Source organism: Aspergillus saccharolyticus, assembly GCF_003184585.1.
Source record: "Aspergillus saccharolyticus JOP 1030-1 unplaced genomic scaffold BP01scaffold_26, whole genome shotgun sequence".
NCBI classification, from domain to species: Eukaryota; Fungi; Ascomycota; class Eurotiomycetes; order Eurotiales; family Aspergillaceae; genus Aspergillus; species Aspergillus saccharolyticus.
Genome location: NW_020290636.1, coordinates 334,873 through 353,710, shown reverse-complemented (window position 1 = coordinate 353,710; position 18,838 = coordinate 334,873). Strand labels below are relative to the sequence as shown.

Genomic DNA, 18,838 nt, shown 5'->3' with positions numbered 1-18,838 from the left:
GAAAAGTACTACGTAAGCATGAACGCCAAATCCGGTCACTGTACCTGGAACCTGGGTTGATTCCAAGATCTATGACTTTATTGTGTACTCCATGATGAGTATACCAACTAACTATCAAGAAGGTTGTTGGATGGGTGATTTGGTTGCTGTAGGTAAAATAGATAGGCGTCGTGTGTATATCGTCCATGTGTGTGTGTGTGTGTGTGTGGGTATTACTACAGAAAGTACTCCGTAGAGCAGGGTGCATTTCCAGATGGACAATGGATTATGTCACCAGGTACATAAATAACAAGCCCTTCGAGAGCAAGCAGGTACCTGCTTTGTACCTCGTGCCTTTTTTTGGCGGGGTTTGGTTTGGTGGTGCAGAAGGGAGCTTATGTCACACAAGGAGGGGGAAGGAAAGAAAGGATTGGGAATGAAGAGAGGGGCGGCTTATCTGCCGCATCGTACATTCCGTTCCATTTGACTGATAACAACCTGTTGTTTGCCTATGTAGCTGGAGGATGAGGGACCATGGCAACATTAAGCAAAAAAAAAAAGCATCAAGCGAGCGACAGGGGACTTGTGTTCACGCGCCCTGTTACCAGAGACTCGACAATCATCAAAGATCGAACATTGAACAGCAAGTTGATTCAACAAGAAATTACTGCGTGAAAGAAAAGCACAACAATCGCCGTTCTCTCGGCCGATGGAAGTAGAGGGGGACCGGGGGCTGGGCATCTAGAAGGGCGAGGATGGAAGGAAAGAGAGGTCGATGCACTGCTAATCCCTGCTCAATCTGAAACACTTTGATTATGCCATCGGTCAGTTGCTACACGGACCTACTAGCTATGATGTATGTACAGTACTATCAGTTATGGCAGCCTAGGGGAAAAGAGAGGGGACATAACTGGATGGTATGTGACAATGGTGTGCCACACCGTGTAGGCTCCGATAACCCCACCCACACACCCCTCTCTCTCCCTTCATCCTTTGTCCCGATATAGAGTACCGAGCTACTGTCACCACCTCATTTCTATTTGTGTATACTTAGTGCAATGTACGAGTTACATACAGTAGCCGCCTGATTTATCCACCCACCCATCCACTCCAAATCAGCTCGCGCATGCAATCTCCCCCTCTCCCCTCCCACGATACAAAGCTATGTACAAGCCCGACTACCTCAATCGTGTTCAGCAGGAATCCCTTTCTTGGCAAAAGGGGCAACCCGAGCATTCCCTCAACCTGATTGCGTTCTTCTGCCCCTCGGTGGCGGCGGGTGGGGCGAAGGCGATGGGCGCACGCGTTGTATGCGCTTCACTTTGCGTGGTGGGAGGGGCAACCGACGTTTGATTCGGTAGGGCGCATCTGCAGGTGGGAAAGTTTAGTCGGTGCATATCTCCAGGCTGCGGATGATTAGGTAGGTGTGATTCTGGCTTGGCGGCAAGACTGTGATGGTTTCGGAATACTGTGGAGTGAGTCTTGACTAAGGTATTGTGCTATTGACAATCGTGTCATTCTTCTCTGGAGGAAGGTACAATACACGAGTGATGTTAGAGGAATCATTGAACTCAGTTCAGTTCCCGCTGTGATTGTTCTAGTAGATGATGGGCCGTTGCTTATTGGTTGATGGCTGTGCCACGTCGATCATCCAGACACGGGGCAGGGGGAAGGAGGAGGAGGGGGAGGAACCTGGAGGGGATGATCTTGCTGACTAGTCTCGAAATTACCTAGTCGATTACCTTACGAGTAGGTGTGCCTCACTGCCTCCTGTTCAAACTTAAGCATTTTTGTGAACTACTTACGAACTGCCGTACAGTACCTTAATCTAGAGTTGCGGTGTATGTCCGGTTATGGGTGATGGTCTCTCACGCAGAGGTTGGCGACTCTTAGGGAATGATAGAGACCTCCAATGCGGCGAGTTCCTGTTTCTTGTGGAGGGCGCAAGGTCGAGCATGCCATTTGAACGTTGATTGACTGTTCCCTGCATACTCGGGGACCACCTATACCGAGGCGTATTATCAATGCCAGTTGATATGAATAGCAACATGTTATCTGTGATCATATCGCCATGGAGCGTTTATCTAACTGAAGCACTGACACTGTCCGTGCTACAGACTAATATGCCGAAAGCTTGATTGGGGTTAACTTGACCAAGGGTCTGGCAATCGAGGGTAGATGAGAGGTCGATGACTCGGATTGAGAGGTATGAAAATGCCCTAGTACTCTGTAGCTCGCAACCTGGTTAAGATGTCATACTAACAGAGCGCTGAGTCCTATTGGAAACTGGACGGGTGCTAGCAATCTAGTCACGTCCATATCACGAACGCGCACAGGTCGCTATGCTCTAGCAATCGGAGATGGGGAAAGTACGGATTTAGTACGAATCGCTGGCGGGGCAGGAGGCCTGGGGTTGACCGGGGCAGCTCAAGACCACTTCTCTCCCGATAGGTACATACGTCAGTCGTGCTCACGAACTCGTTGACGATTGACTTGCTTCTTCATATTGACATACCACACATGTCGACAGTTGGGCGACATGATTTGCTTGGATCCGACCGGTTGCTGAAAGCAGCTGACTGGAGTTCGCGGGGTCTAGACGTTCAGTCCAGATAAGAGGGAGGGTCGAACCAGCTGAAGCCCACGACCTGGAGCCAAACGTCAAAGCGGAAAGACTAATGCAGCCTTTGCATTGCCTACTGTAGAGTCCCTCCCTCGGCGAGGCTGACAGCACGATTCGCGACACGCCAGAACGAACGGATCCTGCGGCGTAGCGCTGGAGTTATCTGACTAGGGGGGGAGCGTGTTTGTATGCACAATTGGACAGTCCTCCGTACTCTATACAGTACTCGCTTAGTGTGTATAGTGTTGTAATCAGTAAGCCCGTGCCGTGTCTCATCGATCAAGACTTACTACCTAGTTATGCCGATGAACCCCCGCCCGGAAGTACTGTACTTCAACTTCACAAAGGCCGCTGTCATTTGACCAGTCGTTGGAGCTAAAGAAGCAGCACATCATAACATAGCAAGTGGCGCAAGATAGACTTGCGTTTGAGATACAGTTCTCGAAATTTGTCATAGACAGGAAGAAGCTTCCAGTACTTCCCGTGCCGTTTGCAGTTGGGAGCCCAATCCCGGCGGAGGTGGCAAGCACTTCAGTGCTCACTGCTGAGAGCGAAATGGATTAATTGTCTTGTGGGGTGTTTGAGTTTGCTCCAGACCTATTGATGAATTTATTATGTTTATTTCAGTTTCTATGCCCAGCAGATCTTGGTTTAACATGAAGTTTGGAGAAGTTTGAAGAATGCCCCGGATACGGCAATGGTGTCTGGATCTCTGGCGGTAGGGAGGCGCTGAACAGCTCCTGGCTCTGCTGGTCAGGAACAAGCTTTTCGACGTCCTGATCAATCATGAATCTTTAAAATCTACAGGCAGATGATGACGTTGAAGGACTTCATGACCATGATGAATGAAGGATATGTTGCTGCTGCTGTTTCTGCTGTTGTTTGTCGGGAGGCTAGAAATCTGGGGATATACATGGAAAGGTAACATCGTGGGGATGGAGGAATGCAGTCATGACTTTATTCCCTGCCCCGGGTGAGGTACCGTCCAAGTCGATGGTCTGTGGGATTCTAGCCCGCGAATATGTATGATGCCTTTCCTCTTCGATTTTTTTTTCTTTTCCTTTTTCTTTTTTATGATCTCTACTGATGTCTCTTCGAGTGGCATGCCTTGCTCCGGTAGCATTGGAGGACGGAGATATCAGTGAAATGCCATTTACCTACTGGCTACTGGTGAGCGGAGGAGAGGTACTCCATGTAAGGTACTGCAGAGTTCGGCTCGGATCATTGACCCTGGCTGCAGGAGTGGAAGGCCCGGAATGAAGGTTCCTGTGCAACATTCTATTCGTATTCCACGCTCTGCTCCTCTTTGCCATGCTAGGCCAGGTTTGTCTGGCCAGCCAGATACTCAGAGTAAGTGTGCAGCACCATCTCCCAAAAACCCCTCCCCTGGATCATGAATCACCTGCACTGTTACTGTTAATAGTTACGTATGTCGCCTTGAGGCCAAAAGTGGAACTGTAAGTTATGGTTGGGTCCCCGAGAGCATGCCCCGCCTCCCCGAGCTCTCCGAACCGCCAGTGAGCCAGTGAGCCAGTGCACCCAGTGTCATGGGTGCCAATTTTCTCACCCTCCTTCATCGACAATTGGAAAAGTGCACGCTCCCAGTGACCAGGTTCGGATCTCCAAAGCGAAAGCAAAAAAATAAAAAAAAAAAAAGAGAGAGAGAGAACGATGAACAAGGTTCTGCAGAAACCCAAATGATCGGTAAGCAGGGAACCAGCTACTTGTTCTACCTTTGTGTCTGGATGGCAAAGTTAAGTACTCATGTACGATGGACAAAGGGGTCGACCCTGGCTGGCTTTCAAGTGGTTAACGTCACTAAGGGTTGTCATCCATGGGTCTTCTGCCAGCACTTATCCGGTCAGCCCTGAAATCCAAGCTATCCATGAAATCATGCCAAACATAATCCAACCGAGTCGATCCCTGAGGACAGGAAATGGCAGCCGATCGGATGCCGCTACGCTTGCCTGCCCCACCTCGCCGCCTGAGCGGCCTCCTCTCGGAGTATGCAATTCTACTGTGTACCTGGTGCCTCACCAAAATGGGAGACTGCCCGTAGATGATGGGTAGTGGAAGACCCTTTGATGGAGAAGAACCACGGTTGTTGGGACCAAGGACTTGAGTCGAGACTGATCTCTTTTCCCTTCTCTTCCCCAGTCAGCTCGAGTTCTCTGTCTCTCCACGGAGACACAGTAGGTAGTCTTATTGACCAGGGCCAGAAAAACAAGAAAATGGAAAAGACAGACCCATACACCGAAGTCTGCCCGGGTAAGCTGCTCTTCCTTCTCAATCTTCCCTTATCCCGTTCGATTGAGTGGTCCAATTTGGTTGAGTGGGGGAAAGGGATTGCCATGGCGATGAGATGAGTACTTAGTAGTTGGTGAGTGCTAGCTGTGCTAAGCGCTGGGTTCCTGAGACAGGTTTCATACCGGCGAGTATTGTATTACCTTTCTCAAACCCTTCCCAGCAGGTACAATGTATGCCCGATATCAATCAATTTCAAGAATATACTTCCTTGGTGTTGGATCATCTCTGTCTCTGACTTACCAGAAAGAAACAAGAACCAGAACATCTGCATTGAAGTCAAGGGAAAGGAAGTTGCTTTTCTTTCAGACTTATAAGCTGATGGATGCAACCATAAGTTCAAGACTCCTCCTACCAAATCTGCCAACCATCCAAGACTCGATGGGGGCCAAGAGGAAAAGCCAAGAGTGGCCCATGAAATCCATCCATCCCAGCTGGAGAAACCCTCCACCGGGTTCGTAGTCGATGATTCGTGTCGGTCGGTCCGGACCAAGTTGCCAGTACCTGGGGCTAGAGAGGGTTTTACCTATCGAACTGTCAGGTTCACTACTACTACCTAGGTATTGATTCAGTAGCGCAGTCCCTTTTTCGCCCCTCCCCAAGGGAGAGTTGATTCGCCTGAACCTAAATGTACGCAGCAGACAAATTCATCACCATCCAGGTCGACAATTTTCGTCGCGTTTTCCAGTTCATTCCAGACATAGGAACGTGGCAGCCGATGAATGTTGAGGAGAGTGGATGCCGCCGTCCGACCGGAAACAATTGCACACAATTGAACACTGCAAGTACACACAGTAAGTACACTTCATCAGTCCATCAGGTGTCTACAGACTCGACTCTGTACAGTTCTCAGTTTGCACTCCTCCACAAAGTATACAGTATACCTCGCATACTTCTGCGTCCATGGTTCCCTTTCCCCTCTCCTGCCCCTCGTTTCGTCGCAGTCGACCGTTGTTTCCGATAAGCCTTCTGGTCCTGAGGTGGTCCTGACGGTGATCCAGAGATGATCCAGGTGAGGTGGTCCTGACGCCCGGTACTATCGTCGTCACCATTTCACCTGTTCGGCCTGAGTGGGTTTGCCGTCATCCTCTATTTACTTCAGTACCTACTTGTATGCATCTCTTCGCCCGTTTCCTCTGCCGTCTCTCCTGCTCGCCCTGTCTTGTTCTTGTCTGGTCTTGAGTTTCGGATTGATCAGCCTCCTCTTACCCTTCTGCCCGCTTCCCGTTGTCTCATTCTCTCTTCCTTTCCTCAACACACTCATCTCATCTTCCCTCCCTCACCCCTCCTCCTACTCACAATAATCCGATTCCTTCTTCCATTCTTGCTCTGGAATCAACCATCTCACCTCTAAATTGTTGGACTTGACTACTGTTCTTCTCGAGCTCCCTTGGATCTTCCCCGCATATATTTCCCGAGAGCTAGCGAACCACCGAATTTCGTGGCTTCGGTGGTGCCTGTACATCTTCCTCGCCTAGTAAACCTCAAACCTGTTGCGGGTCTGGGTATCCTGCCAATATAATCGGCTTCCCTGTCAAAAAGAGGGAAAAGAAAAGAAAGAGAAGAACAAAGGGGATTTACCTTCCTCCCCAACCAAAACCCAACCAACCCTTGCAAATGGGTCACATTGAAGCGATCTTCTGAGATTTCGACCTGGTTGAGTATCGGATTTGACCTGTCTCTTGACCCATATAACTTATTTTGGCTGATTTGCCCTCCCCGGACGATCCGTAAACCAGGGGCTTTCCGATCGGTTTACGATTTCCTCTTATTTTTATTCCACTTTAGTCCAGGTTTTGGCTGGGTTGGTGTCCGGACTGTCATACCTTATTACCTTACCCATTTACTACCAGTATTCTCCCACAACTCGACGGGATACTCTTGCTCGAGTCCGCCGCCCGCTGCCGCCGCCGCCGCTGCTGCTGCTGTTGCTGCCAATCTTAACACTATTTGCCATAAACTGAAACACTGACCACCACCACTACTACTTACTACCACTACTACCACTGCTACTACCACCTCCTCCTCCTTCTCCGACTCTTACTACTCTCAGCCTCTTTCACTCTCTCTTCTTCCTTCAACCTCCCACCCCACACCCCATTCCCATCGCGATCTTTCCCACTTCACCCTCCTCTTCTTCCTCTTAGTCCTTCTCTATCTCTGCTACCCGTCTTTCGGCCTACCTATCTGTGACTGAGATCCCGCTTCCTTTGCTTGGTCAGGCCGACTTGTCAGCGATGCGTTCTCGCACCTAATGGTCGTTCCTTTCCATCTATCGTGTACAACCTGGCTACCCTTGCTTCGCCATCGCCGTCGGGCATTCGGTTAAAACAGGTCATCGCCATCATCCTTCTCTGAACATTCCTTACTCTCTCACCCCTCGCTCGGTTTTGGGAGGCAAGCGAATTTTGCTTCATTCCGGTGTAAGTTCTTGGTTTTTTTTCCCATCTTTCTTTTATCTTTTTTTGCTGCTGGTTTGCGTATTTTGAACTAGTTCGGCTTCTCACCGACCGACCCCTCGGTTCCTCTTTCCCCCCATGCTGTTTCAGTTACCGCAATTTGGAGGTGGAAAAAATTATGGAACGTCAAAAATAAATTAATCATATCCCAAGTGTTCGTGGATCACCTGCTCACCTAAGCTGCGCAATGATGTCTAGGACTACTGTGCACCGTGCGAACGACACCGCGTTTTTGACATTTTGAAATCCACCCCCATTCCTCTCCCTTGAAACAGATCGAGTTTGTGTGTCGACCGTCATCCCACCACCCTGTAATCGACAACAGTACATAGCTGTGGACCCAATCCACAGTCGCCCTCCTACCAATATGTCTTCATTCTTACCTGTCAATACTATTTCCACGCCACAAGATCGGGTCATGGAGGACGCGACAACATCATCGACCCCTCGCCCTCATCCTAACTCCGACACCGCACAATCGTCAGGCACGAAACCGGACGAGAGCACCCCGCGGAATGTAATTATCAACGATGACTCGACCCGCCCGATAGACTCGCACACCAGCGCATCGTTAACGTCAGAAGAACCCGTACATGGCGACTCGGACGGGGATCGTGAGGGCTCTGACAATGAAGATAACAAGGACGATGCTCCACCATCCAAGAAGAAAAAGGGACAACGCTTCTACTGCACTGACTTCCCTCCATGCAACCTGAGCTTCACACGAAGTGAGCATCTAGCACGCCACATCCGCAAACATACCGGCGAGCGTCCATTTCAATGCCACTGCTCTCGCCGATTTTCTCGACTCGACAATCTGCGACAGCATGCACAGACCGTGCACGTCAACGAAGAGATTCCCGGGGACTCACTGGCGGCCACAGGGACCCGTTTTCAACGACAAATCCGAACGGATCGGGTGCGACCCCAAGGGCGCGCAAGAGCGGGCACGGCGGGTAGCCAAGGTACACACAGCAGGGGCCATAGTAGGAATCTCTCCGCCTCGAGTATCACCTCCACTGCATCGACATTCAGTCAGCCGCAGGAACTTCGCCGTCGGCCTGCCCCGTTGATGATGGCAAACGATCGAGCGCGATTGATGGATACGCTGGATGCTCCTAGCACTCCCCCCGGCCGGGGCCTACCAGGGCCGCAGGCGGGTGGCTCCCCTTACACCCCTTCACACCATGTCTTTGCAGCAGGCCCTCATGGCAGCCCTCATATCGCGTCGCCAATGTCCACTGTGTCCCAGGCCTCAGGATTTTGGGAGGGTAAGACAGCAGCTCGTCGTTTGTCGGTGCCATCGGGCGCAAACCCATTCGCATCGCAGCAAGCGAACGTCTACCCTCCAGGCTATGCCCCATCCTCTGCGTACGTCGCACATGGTGGAGTGTATGCCAGCCCCGTTAGCACTAACTACTCTCTGTCTCGCGATGAGATGCACCACGGAGCTTCAGATGCCGACCTGCGCAGAAGGACATGGCACCCATCGACCTGGTCTGCCGTCCCTCGGCCAGCCACCAGTGGTCTTAGTAATTATCAAACCCCAGAGGTATTCCATCCGTCGGCCAAGACCAATGGGACGACAGACCAGCCTCCGCGACTGCCAGGCATTGAAAGTTTCGATAAGGTGGTGGCTCGACCATTGACACCTCCTGTCCGGCGACCGAGTCCCATGCAACTGGACAACCCCAGCAAACAACCGCCAAACTATAATTTCGGGGGAGGCTTCAACTACACGCAACCGACTAGCCGACCAGCGCCGCCGATTTCTGGTCCTGGACACCGGCGGGGTCACGTTTCTTGGGACATGTCGCTGCACACAAACCTCACCGGATTACATATTCGGGACAAACCGTCTCAGCGGGATGCAGCGAATTGGAGCCAGCAAACTATCGCTGAATTACAGAGTGTTGGTTCGCGGCCATCGTCGTCTTATCAGCAGCAGCTTCAGGAGTCCCGTGGACATGGCCATACGCCATCATTCAGCAGTGTTACCATGAGCTCTCAGGCGACGCGAACGTCACCTGAAGATTCCAGCAGCAGTGAAGGAGTTCACACCCCCTCTACTGCATCTCTGGAGTACCATCCCGCAATTGTACATAACAACGGATATGTGGAGCAGCATCACCCACCCTTCGCATCCGAAGGATCCCAAACAGTACGCACACGTTACCAGATCCGTCGATGAGGGCCAAAACACTGATTGGAATGCAGGCTTGCCCCCCTCTACCACCTAAACCTGATAGCCACTACGGCAAACGTGACCTCCGGTCCGATTTCCTTCCTCACTCGGTGCGGGAACCTGGAATGGGTCGGTTGGAAGCTCTCGTTGCTGTCGCCACCAGCGAGAACAAAAGCGCAACGAAGCTATTTATTTGAGAGGCCCCTGATGGGAATGGTGGCTGGGATTGATGAATATCTTATTTACTATTTTCATTTGGTCCTCACGTTCGAACGACCTCGCTCGGCCTCGGCCTCGCCGCTCATTCTCTTTACTTTTCGTTTTGAGCGGGAGTTGTATAGTATGAGGCACTGGTCTCTTCTCATGGGTTTCCTCGACCTCTTCTTTCTCTTTGGAAATAGCCGCGGAGTTCTAGAATCCGGGCGTCTCGTTCGTTAGCTCGGAGCTATATGCACCGCTCGGCTGCGGGAATCTTTATGAAGTGATGAATGATGAAATAATGCATCGGTGGGTCGGAACAACATGGGGCTTTCGCAATTGCTATTTTTATTTGTTCGGGTCTTTCTCTCTTTCCTCTCTCTGTCGCTGCATGTTCTGGCGTTCTCCCTCTTTGTCCTTCCGGAACGGAATCCTGTCTATAGTGCATGAAGATACCCCCCCGGCCTTAACCTCGAGTGTGTGCTACGAGGTTACGGAAGGAGTTTTCTTACTCTGGTCGTGGTGTGGCTTCGATTGTTCGGTCGACGTTGTCTATACTGCGGGCTCTGCCTCTTTCGGTGATGGTGGTGGTGTGAATTGCAGCTGACCATCGTGTTTGAGTATGTCATTTACTTGGCGAATGTGGGGGCCCTCTATGTTTTTTTTTTGTCTCTGTTCCTGCTTTGTGTTGGCCTGTCTCAGGGGATTTAGCAATGCGGGTTTACAGTAATTGAGCCAATACCAGAACGAAAGCAATTTTAGATGCTATGATGCCAAGAGTTCAAACCGATTACGGAGTCATCATTAATTGAGTTACCAGCCACTAGCATGTTTTTCCCCTTGCAGGTTGGAAGGGAGAGGAGAAATGCTTCACAATCAAAGGCCGGACCCATCATGACGTTGTCGATTCGAGTTCTCCACGATCTCAAGTAACGTCAAATCCACGGGCGAGGTACCTTTTCTTGGAGAGAGACCTTGTCAGTGAGGGAGCCAGATCCCCATGGAACAAGTCCCAGTGGATGATGACTCGAGGGTGACGTAGTATTGGCCGATCGATGGCTGCCGCACCCGACTCGGCGTTGTGCCTCAGTATCTCTTCAGTATGTGTCTATTCGTATGTACAGCTATTGACCCTGAAGCAAGGTCTGTAGAATAAGTAGTGAATCAATGAACACGGATCAGTGGTGGTTGAATTAGGTAGGAATGCGTTCCTTTGATAGAAGGGCAGTTTGTGCTGTACTGTACAACAAAGCTGCAGGCAACAACAAGCCGAGGGATTTCCCCTCTCTTGCTGAAGGTACAGTACAGTACTCGTACCCCGTAAGTAATTAGTATGAATTAATGTACTCCGTAGTAGCTGACTGGGCTGGCAATGCTACCTGGGCTGCCCGTGTAAGGACGGGGTACCGACCAAAGACGACGTCATACCCGGGGATAATGCAACTGCCCACGGAAAGCAACAAAAAAGCCAAGGAAGTTCCACGTCGGACACGACGACTATATAACACTGACTCCTCATCTCGTCTGGCATTGAGTTTCAATATTCGATCTACACAGCACACCTAACTCAGAAACACAAACCAACACCACTACCACTACCACTCCCAACTACCACACCACCCACTTACCTACCAACCAACCAACCATCACAATGGCTCAGAGTCGCACTGGAGTTTACGCCGGTCTCGCCGCCCTCGGTCTGGGTGGTTACTACCTGTACCGCGCCGGTGGTGATCCCAAGGGTGCCACGCAGGAGGTCAAGCGTACGTCTTCCTGTTTGGTTGTTCATTTAGTGATGAGATAGGAGGATGAAGACTAACCAAGGATGACATTCTTGATAACAGACGATGCCCATATTGCCCGCTTGAACGCCCCCACGGGTAACCAGGCCGAGAAGGCCGGCGAAAAGGCCGGCTATGAGGCCCGCCTGAACGTTGACAAGACTGTACGTTCATGCCCCCGCAAATTTCACTCTATCCATCCATCCAGCAAAATAATCTAACAGCAACGATAGGTCGACTCCGCTCGCGCCGAGGCTAAGAACCAAGCCAGCCGCCTCGAGCAAATCCGCCAGGACACCACCGCCGAGCTCAAGTCCGGCGCCGAGAAGATCGAGCACAAGGTCGAGGAGAAGGCCTCCGAGGCCAAGGGTGCGCTGTCGGGTTGGTTTGGCAAGAAATAGAGGAATCGCCTGCTGCCTACTGCGCCGCCTACTTCTCGCCGAATGTTATACGCCGCACGCAGTACTTGTGAGTTGCGGTGGAGTGTGATGCTGTGAATGATTTCTCTTGTCGCGGGTTGCTTTTTTGTTCATTGCTTCTTTTTCCAATCGGGCGGGAGTTGAGTGATTGATTTGATTACTGTTCTTTTTGGTCTGTCGTTGTTGATGAAAACTCAGTCCTGGACATGAGGGGAGTCGAGTGGAATTGCATCTGTATGGCTGGGCCCTGCATGTGTTTAATCTTTTTCGAGTTGATGAAGATGTTATTACCGTGAGATGATGATGATGATGATGATGATGAGGGGTTGTGATTGATACTCGAGTTAGTTCGGAATTATCAATTTCAACTATTCTTCTAAATTATTGATTCCTTCTCTTGTATGTTTCATGGTTCTCTCCTGGTTCATCTGACTGGTTCGGTCATGTCCTCCTGATATTAACCGGATCTGCCCTGGATTGCATGTAGACCCTCACCATATACTCGGGGCGGATGAAATTCTCCGGAGTAAGTAGGCTGAGGAATAATCAGTGACCTAGACTGCTTCTAGGCAAAACGTATTCTCAGTGGACTGTGAAGAGTGCGTTGAAAGGCCTCGATGTGGAGTCACTCCCGTAGAGGACCTCTTAGCCGTGGTATGCTACATTCCCCATGCACGATTACTGTAGTGACGGGTTGCTGTGCATAGCGAACAACTTAGCTCCCAAGGACCTATACAGGTATTGAAGGTGAGGTGAGATATATATATATTATCCAGAGACTGCATTGAACACTCACTAAATTAGGCTCGAATTTATTACCCCTGATGATCATACCTGCGGCGGCTCTTAATGTTACCGCTTTCGGCCCCTACGCCAAAAACACGCGACGGACCCGCGTTGACGCGCTCCACTCCGCCCCATCAGAAAAGGGACTAAAAAGACCTCCAGCAATTTTCCCTCGCCCAGCCATCAATCTGCCCCATAAGCCCACACCTACTACTACCATTCCTACCTTCCTAACCATTCCATGTTTCCACCATAGCGCCTGCCTGTCTATCTACCTCCTTATTTCTTACCCTCCTTCCCTATCACTGTCCTCCTCCCGTACAAAGGAAACCGCGATGCCGCGCACCTCCGCCCGACTGGCCGCTCTCCCACGGGGCCAGGCCGGCATTCAGACCTTTGCAAGAGCGACCAAGCCCGGTGTCACGAGTTGCCAGTCGCACACGGACCCGAAGAAGCAACAGCAGAAGCCACTACCCCCTTCAACCTCGACGGAAACCACTACTACCTCTTCCCCCCCTACCGCCGCCTGCCTCCCAATCTCCCCGTCCAAGAAGCGGAAACTGCATGAACTAGAGAATGTGCGCAGCAGCAGCGGTGGACAGCCAGGCACACAAAAGGCAGGCAAGCCCGGCCTTGCTACTTTCGGAGATGTACCCCAAGAGGCAGCCACCCCGTCCCGGACCCTTCGCCTCGGCGAGCTAGCCCTATCCACGCCTCGAAGCGGGCACTACGCACGCTCCTCAGCCCATGATCGAGAAGATGACGGCGTTCCCACCTCGCCCTCGAAGCGGGCCGCCACTCACAGGAGGAGGACCTCGTCCTCGCTCACGCGGAAGCCGACTATAGTCGCCTCAGACACGCGCGTGGTGGAACGTCCCGCGTGCGTACATGACCTAGTGAGCCTATACTCGGCATTCCAGAAAGCGGTCTCAATCCACATGATGCACAATGGCGTAAACCGTCCGGCGGACCTGCGGGAGCTGCTGCCTAGCATCCAGCGCATCTGGAAGAAGCGGAAGGTGGTGGTCAAGGATCTGCAGCGGTTGATCTGGGTGCTGGAGCAAGATGAGTCGACTCCGTCGTCGTCCTCGTTCAGGATCGCGAATTATGGTCTGGGGAGGGTGTGCTTGGAAACGTTGAGTGCTGCTGCCGCCGATGGCACGACCATTTCGTCTATCTCGACAGCAGCGCGAGGTGATGACGACAATGAGTCGCTGGAGCGGTTCGAGCAGACGGTCGAGCTGCTCTGGGAGAAGGCGTTGGACGCCGCTGATGGGGATGCTGAGACGGTGGACTTCCTGGGTACGCTGGGCGTAGCGGTGGTTCATGAGTCGTTGGTCCCGTTCACGACGTTTCGAAAGGGTCAGCAGCGGCTGCAGGATCTGAAAGGTGGAGTGATCAAGCTGAAGACCGAGAACCTGCGTGCGAATGGGCAGGAAGGCTCTACACCGGTCAAGTCGCTGGATGCGGCAAGTACGCGGAAGAAGGGCCTGCTGGAACGGATTAAGGACAAGCAGTTGCGGCAGGCGAAGTTGCCCCCGCCGCCGACGAAGGATATGCTTCTCCAGCGAGCGGCAGCGGAGCGGGTCGAGGAGGTCGCCGGTGTCTTGGCTCTGTTGCGGCCCCGAGGGTACACGGGCAACGGTGCGCGGGCGGTGATGACGGCGCAGCGGACGCCATTCCGCATGGAGACAATTGTTCAGAATGTTAAGGATTCCTTGCGGAACCCGGTGGCAGATCGGGAGGTCGAGCTCTGTCTGGAGATCCTGGCTCGGGAGGATGTTGCGGGACAATGGGTCAATCTCGTCACGGTGAATCAGCTCAGATCGGTGGTTCTGAAGTCGTATGCCGATGTGCAGCCCAAGGAGATTGCCGCCAGAGTTGCACAGCTGAAGATTGGGTGGGAGCAAGACGAGGCTCCTAGAACTTGAGTGATATGTTCTTTTTTTTTCAGTCACGCAGTTGGGGCTCCCCCCTCGCTCATTTTGGATGTCGTGATACCTCATCCGGAATGCCTGGCATGCAGTTCCGGCGTTATGATTGCATTGTTTTAGCATTGCATGTGTCATTTATGTTAGTTTAGCGGCATTCTGTTATGTACTACGAGTAGCATAGCCTTGTTCTGTTGGAGAATTAATATACCAACCCTCGGATCTGTCCCCCCAGATATCTTCTTGTATCATTAGGATATCCGTAAGTTAATTTTAGGTGCAGTATACAGACCGCACGTAGCGCAATGCCGCGGACCGTTTCTCATTGGAGGAAAACCACTTCCACCCTCCGCGCCGCAACGCGTAAGCACGTGATCGCGTTGCCACGATCCGCGTCTCCAGCTGGTCAATCGATCGATGCTCCTCGTCCGCAATTGACCAGATCACAGCCAACAACAAACAGACAAAGCTGACCTCGAGCTGCAGTCGTCTCTGTTCTTGCTGGGTTGTCTGCCACCATGTCTTCACGGCCGGATCTCAGGGTAAGTGTCGCACCGATGATTCCCGCCATTGAATACGATACGATTTGCGTTGGTTTGATTCTACCGTCTCAAGCACTAACCACCTCCTTCCCCCTCGCAAACAGGTGGATGACGAAGTCGGCTTCATCCGCTTCTACCGCTCTATATCCTCAAACAAGGACGACAACAACAACAACAATGGTAACAACAATGACACAATCCGCATCTTCGACCGCGGCGACTGGTACTCCGCTCACGGGACGGAAGCCGAATTCATCGCGCGCACTGTCTACAAGACGACCTCGGTGCTGCGGAACCTAGGCCGCAGCGAGACGGGCGGGCTCCCCTCGGTGACGATGAGCGTGACGGTCTTCCGCAATTTCCTGCGCGAGGCGCTCTTCCGGCTGAACAAGCGGGTGGAGATCTGGACGGCGACGGGCCGGGGCGGGGGCACGGGCTCGTGGAAACTCGCGAAGCAGGCCAGTCCCGGCAACCTGCAGGACGTGGAGGAAGAGCTGGGGAGTGTCGGGGCGTTGAGTCTGGACGCGGCGGCGCCGATTATCCTCGCAGTCAAGATCTCCGCCAAGGCTGGGGAGGCGCGGGCCGTGGGTGTGTGCTTTGCGGACGCGAGTGTGCGCGAGCTGGGCGTGAGCGAGTTTCTGGACAATGATGTGTACTCGAATTTTGAGTCGTTGGTGATTCAGCTGGGTGTTAAGGAGTGTTTGGTGCAGATGGATGGCGGGCGGAAGGATGTGGAGTTGGCGAAGATCCGTGCGATCGCGGACAGTTGTGGGATCGCGGTATCGGAGCGTGCGGCGGGGGACTTTGGGGTCAGGGATATTGAGCAGGATTTGACGCGGTTGTTGAGGGATGAGCGGTCCGCGGGGACGTTGCCGCAGACGGAGTTGAAGCTGGCGATGGGAGCCGCCGCGGCGTTGATCAAGTATCTTGGGGTCATGTCCGATGCGACGAACTTCGGCCAGTATCAGCTGTATCAGCATGATCTGTCGCAGTTTATGAAGCTGGATGCGTCGGCGTTGCGCGCGCTCAACCTCATGCCGGGTCCGCGGGACGGATCCAAGTCCATGAGTTTGTTCGGTCTGCTGAATCACTGTAAGACCCCCGTCGGCAGCCGCTTGCTGGCCCAGTGGCTGAAGCAGCCGCTGATGGATCGGGCGGAAATTGAGAAGAGGCAACAGTTGGTTGAGGCCGTCGTGGTGGATACGGAACTCCGGCAGACGATGCAGGAGGAGCATCTGCGGTCCATCCCAGACTTGTATCGGTTGGCCAAGCGCTTTCAGCGCAAGCAGGCGACCTTGGAGGATGTCGTGCGCGTGTACCAGGTCGCTATCCGTCTGCCTGGCATTGTGGCTTCGCTTGAGAATGTGATGGATGAACAGTACCAAACGCCGCTCGAGCAGGAATATACCTCGAAGCTGCGGGGCCACTCGGACAGTCTGGCAAAACTGGAGGAGATGGTGGAGACGACGGTGGACTTGGACGCTCTGGAGAATCACGAGTTCATCATCAAGCCGGAATTCGACGAGAGCTTGCGCATCATCCGCAAGAAGCTAGATAAGCTGCGGCATGACATGAACGTGGAGCATCGTCGGGTCGGAAGGGATCTGGACCAGGAGGTGGAGAAGAAGCTGTTCATGGAGAACCATCGTGTACACGGCTGGTGCTTCCGGCTCACCCGTAACGAGGCTGGTTGCATCCGAAACAAGAGGGAATACCAGGAGTGCTCGACGCAGAAGAACGGTGTCTACTTCACCACGTCGACAATGCAGGCGCTGCGCCGCGAGCATGACCAGCTTTCGTCCAACTACAACCGCACCCAGACTGGTCTGGTCAGTGAGGTGGTCAACGTTGCTGCTTCTTATTGCCCTGTCCTGGAGCAGCTCGCTGGGGTACTGGCCCACCTCGATGTTATCGTCAGCTTTGCGCATGCCGCCGTTCATGCTCCGACTCCTTACGTTCGCCCCAAAATCCACCCCCGAGGCACCGGTAACACCATCCTAAAGGAGGCCCGCCATCCCTGTATGGAAATGCAAGATGACATCTCGTTTATCACCAACGACGTATCCCTGATCCGGGATGAGTCGTCTTTCCTGATCATCACCGGTCCTAACATGGGCGGTAAATCGACTTATATCCGGCAGATCGGTGTCATTGCGCTGATGGCACAGACGGGATGCTTTGTGCCTTGCAGCGAAGCGGAGCTGACCATCTTTGACTGCATTCTCGCCCGTGTTGGTGCCAGTGACTCGCAACTGAAGGGCGTCTCGACTTTCATGGCCGAAATGCTTGAAACCTCCAACATCCTCAAATCTGCGACTTCCGAGTCTTTGATAATCATCGACGAGCTAGGCCGTGGAACGAGCACTTACGATGGTTTCGGCCTGGCGTGGGCGATCTCCGAGCACATCGTCACCGAGATTCGTTGTTTTGGGCTTTTCGCAACCCACTTCCACGAGCTGACGGCCCTTGCGGACCGCTATCCGAAATCCGCGAAGAACTTGCACGTTGTTGCCTTCATCGGCGACGGCACCGACGACCACAAGGACGAGAAAGACGCGAAGCGCAACCAGGTTACCCTGCTGTACCGGGTTGAACCCGGTATCTGCGACCAGTCCTTCGGCATCCATGTTGCCGAATTGGTGCGCTTCCCAGAGAAGGTGGTCAACATGGCGCGGCAGAAGGCGGATGAGCTGGAGGACTTTACGTCCGCCGGTGCCCAAGGCGAAGACTCGGCCATGTCTCTCGACAAGTATTCACAGGAGGAAGTCGAAGAGGGCAGTGCTCTCCTCAAGGCGATGCTGCTCAAATGGAAGGCGAAGATTGAGTCCTCTGGGAAGGACTTGACGGTGGAGGAGAAACGGCAGATCATGCGCGACTTGGTTAAGAGTGATCCAAAGCTGCAGGCAAATAAGGTCTTCCAGGGCATCAAAGCCTTGTAGAGTTGGTGTTCTATGATCATCGGGCGATGTCTCGGTCATTTTTGTCTCGGATCTATAACTAGCGGTTAGGCGTTACGGAAAATGGAATCATACTAGTGTCTTAGGGAATGAATGCACAGCAAAAATTCAGTTCGCTGAATGGGTTTTTCTGTCATGGCAAGATATAAGATCTATTACGCTATTGTTGCCTTCCCTTTGGACCCCATAGCTACTGTAGCTACTGTCGTATACAATCTACCGGTCACGTGCAAGTGCGGAGGTCCATCCGCCGCAGGGTTGCGCGGGATCCTCTCCGGTACCTCCAGTCCACGGAACTAGAGGTAGTTGTCATCTGGTGACAAGCTCCTAGGGACATCCATTCATTCTTGATCAGATTAACCTGTCAGAAGATTGGTCTAGTTAGCCTTTTGTTTCCAGCTTGTTCATCGCTCCCTCCAGCGCTCCAGTACTCAACACTACGCTCGCTTCTTTCAGCTCCTTTCGGCGATGCGCGCAACCTAAAGCGAAACTCCCGCGGAGCGACTTGATTCATGCACCCCTTTTCCATCCTCACTCTCGGAATCTTTGTAGCGGGCTACATCACCGCGAGGTGGGACCTTGTAACTCGGCTGTACGAGCTTGCTATTTTTGCATGGGACCACGGCGTCGTGGTATGGCTTGCAATTGTCCTTCTCTTCCATTAATCCCATGCG

At 52.6% G+C, this 18,838-nt stretch overlaps 5 protein-coding genes across 5 annotated transcripts; all 5 read left to right on the top strand.

The window, feature by feature from the left end:
* Positions 1-7,622: 7,622 nt before the first annotated feature.
* Positions 7,623-9,891, top strand: BP01DRAFT_101270 (putative C2H2 transcription factor). Its single transcript, XM_025570242.1, has 2 exons — positions 7,623-9,526; positions 9,583-9,891. The coding sequence occupies exons 1-2, from the start codon at positions 7,733-7,735 to the stop codon at positions 9,745-9,747; spliced, it is 1,959 nt and encodes a 652-aa protein (XP_025429555.1). The 5' UTR covers positions 7,623-7,732; the 3' UTR covers positions 9,748-9,891.
* A 1,289-nt stretch (positions 9,892-11,180) lies between these two features.
* On the top strand, positions 11,181-12,225 carry BP01DRAFT_393405 (uncharacterized protein). The gene is made up of 3 exons (XM_025578235.1): positions 11,181-11,511; positions 11,593-11,693; positions 11,763-12,225. Exons 1-3 carry the CDS (start codon positions 11,400-11,402, stop codon positions 11,928-11,930), a joined length of 381 nt encoding a protein of 126 aa, XP_025429554.1. The 5' UTR covers positions 11,181-11,399; the 3' UTR covers positions 11,931-12,225.
* Positions 12,226-12,922: 697 nt separating this feature from the next.
* On the top strand, positions 12,923-14,885 carry BP01DRAFT_358544 (DNA replication factor Cdt1 C-terminal domain-containing protein). Its single transcript, XM_025575464.1, has one exon. It carries the CDS (start codon positions 13,070-13,072, stop codon positions 14,663-14,665), a length of 1,596 nt encoding a protein of 531 aa, XP_025429553.1. The 5' UTR covers positions 12,923-13,069; the 3' UTR covers positions 14,666-14,885.
* A 219-nt stretch (positions 14,886-15,104) lies between these two features.
* BP01DRAFT_358543 (mismatch repair ATPase MSH2) lies at positions 15,105-18,260 on the top strand. Its single transcript, XM_025575463.1, has 2 exons — positions 15,105-15,207; positions 15,312-18,260. Exons 1-2 carry the CDS (start codon positions 15,184-15,186, stop codon positions 18,144-18,146), a joined length of 2,859 nt encoding a protein of 952 aa, XP_025429552.1. The 5' UTR covers positions 15,105-15,183; the 3' UTR covers positions 18,147-18,260.
* A 416-nt stretch (positions 18,261-18,676) lies between these two features.
* BP01DRAFT_300974 (uncharacterized protein) lies at positions 18,677-18,829 on the top strand (the record flags this gene model as incomplete). Its single annotated transcript, XM_025572013.1, has 1 exon — positions 18,677-18,829. The coding sequence occupies one exon, from the start codon at positions 18,677-18,679 to the stop codon at positions 18,827-18,829; it is 153 nt and encodes a 50-aa protein (XP_025429551.1).
* Between the last annotated feature and the right edge of the window lie 9 nt (positions 18,830-18,838).

Bases quoted from the DNA above. Each gene is read 5' to 3' on its own strand.
- BP01DRAFT_358543 (XM_025575463.1), top strand. From the start codon at position 15,184: ATGTCTTCACGGCCGGATCTCAGG. The intron at 15,208-15,311 runs GTAAGTGTCGCA...CCTCGCAAACAG, and splicing joins CTTCACGGCCGGATCTCAGG to GTGGATGACGAAGTCGGCTT.
- BP01DRAFT_393405 (XM_025578235.1), top strand. From the start codon at position 11,400: ATGGCTCAGAGTCGCACTGGAGTTTACGCCGGTCTCGCCGCCCTCGGT. The intron at 11,512-11,592 runs GTACGTCTTCCT...TCTTGATAACAG, and splicing joins TGCCACGCAGGAGGTCAAGC to ACGATGCCCATATTGCCCGC. The intron at 11,694-11,762 runs GTACGTTCATGC...CAGCAACGATAG, and splicing joins GCCTGAACGTTGACAAGACT to GTCGACTCCGCTCGCGCCGA.
- BP01DRAFT_358544 (XM_025575464.1), top strand. From the start codon at position 13,070: ATGCCGCGCACCTCCGCCCGACTGGCCGCTCTCCCACGGGGCCAGGCC.
- BP01DRAFT_101270 (XM_025570242.1), top strand. From the start codon at position 7,733: ATGTCTTCATTCTTACCTGTCAATACTATTTCCACGCCACAAGATCGG. The intron at 9,527-9,582 runs GTACGCACACGT...ATTGGAATGCAG, and splicing joins CATCCGAAGGATCCCAAACA to GCTTGCCCCCCTCTACCACC.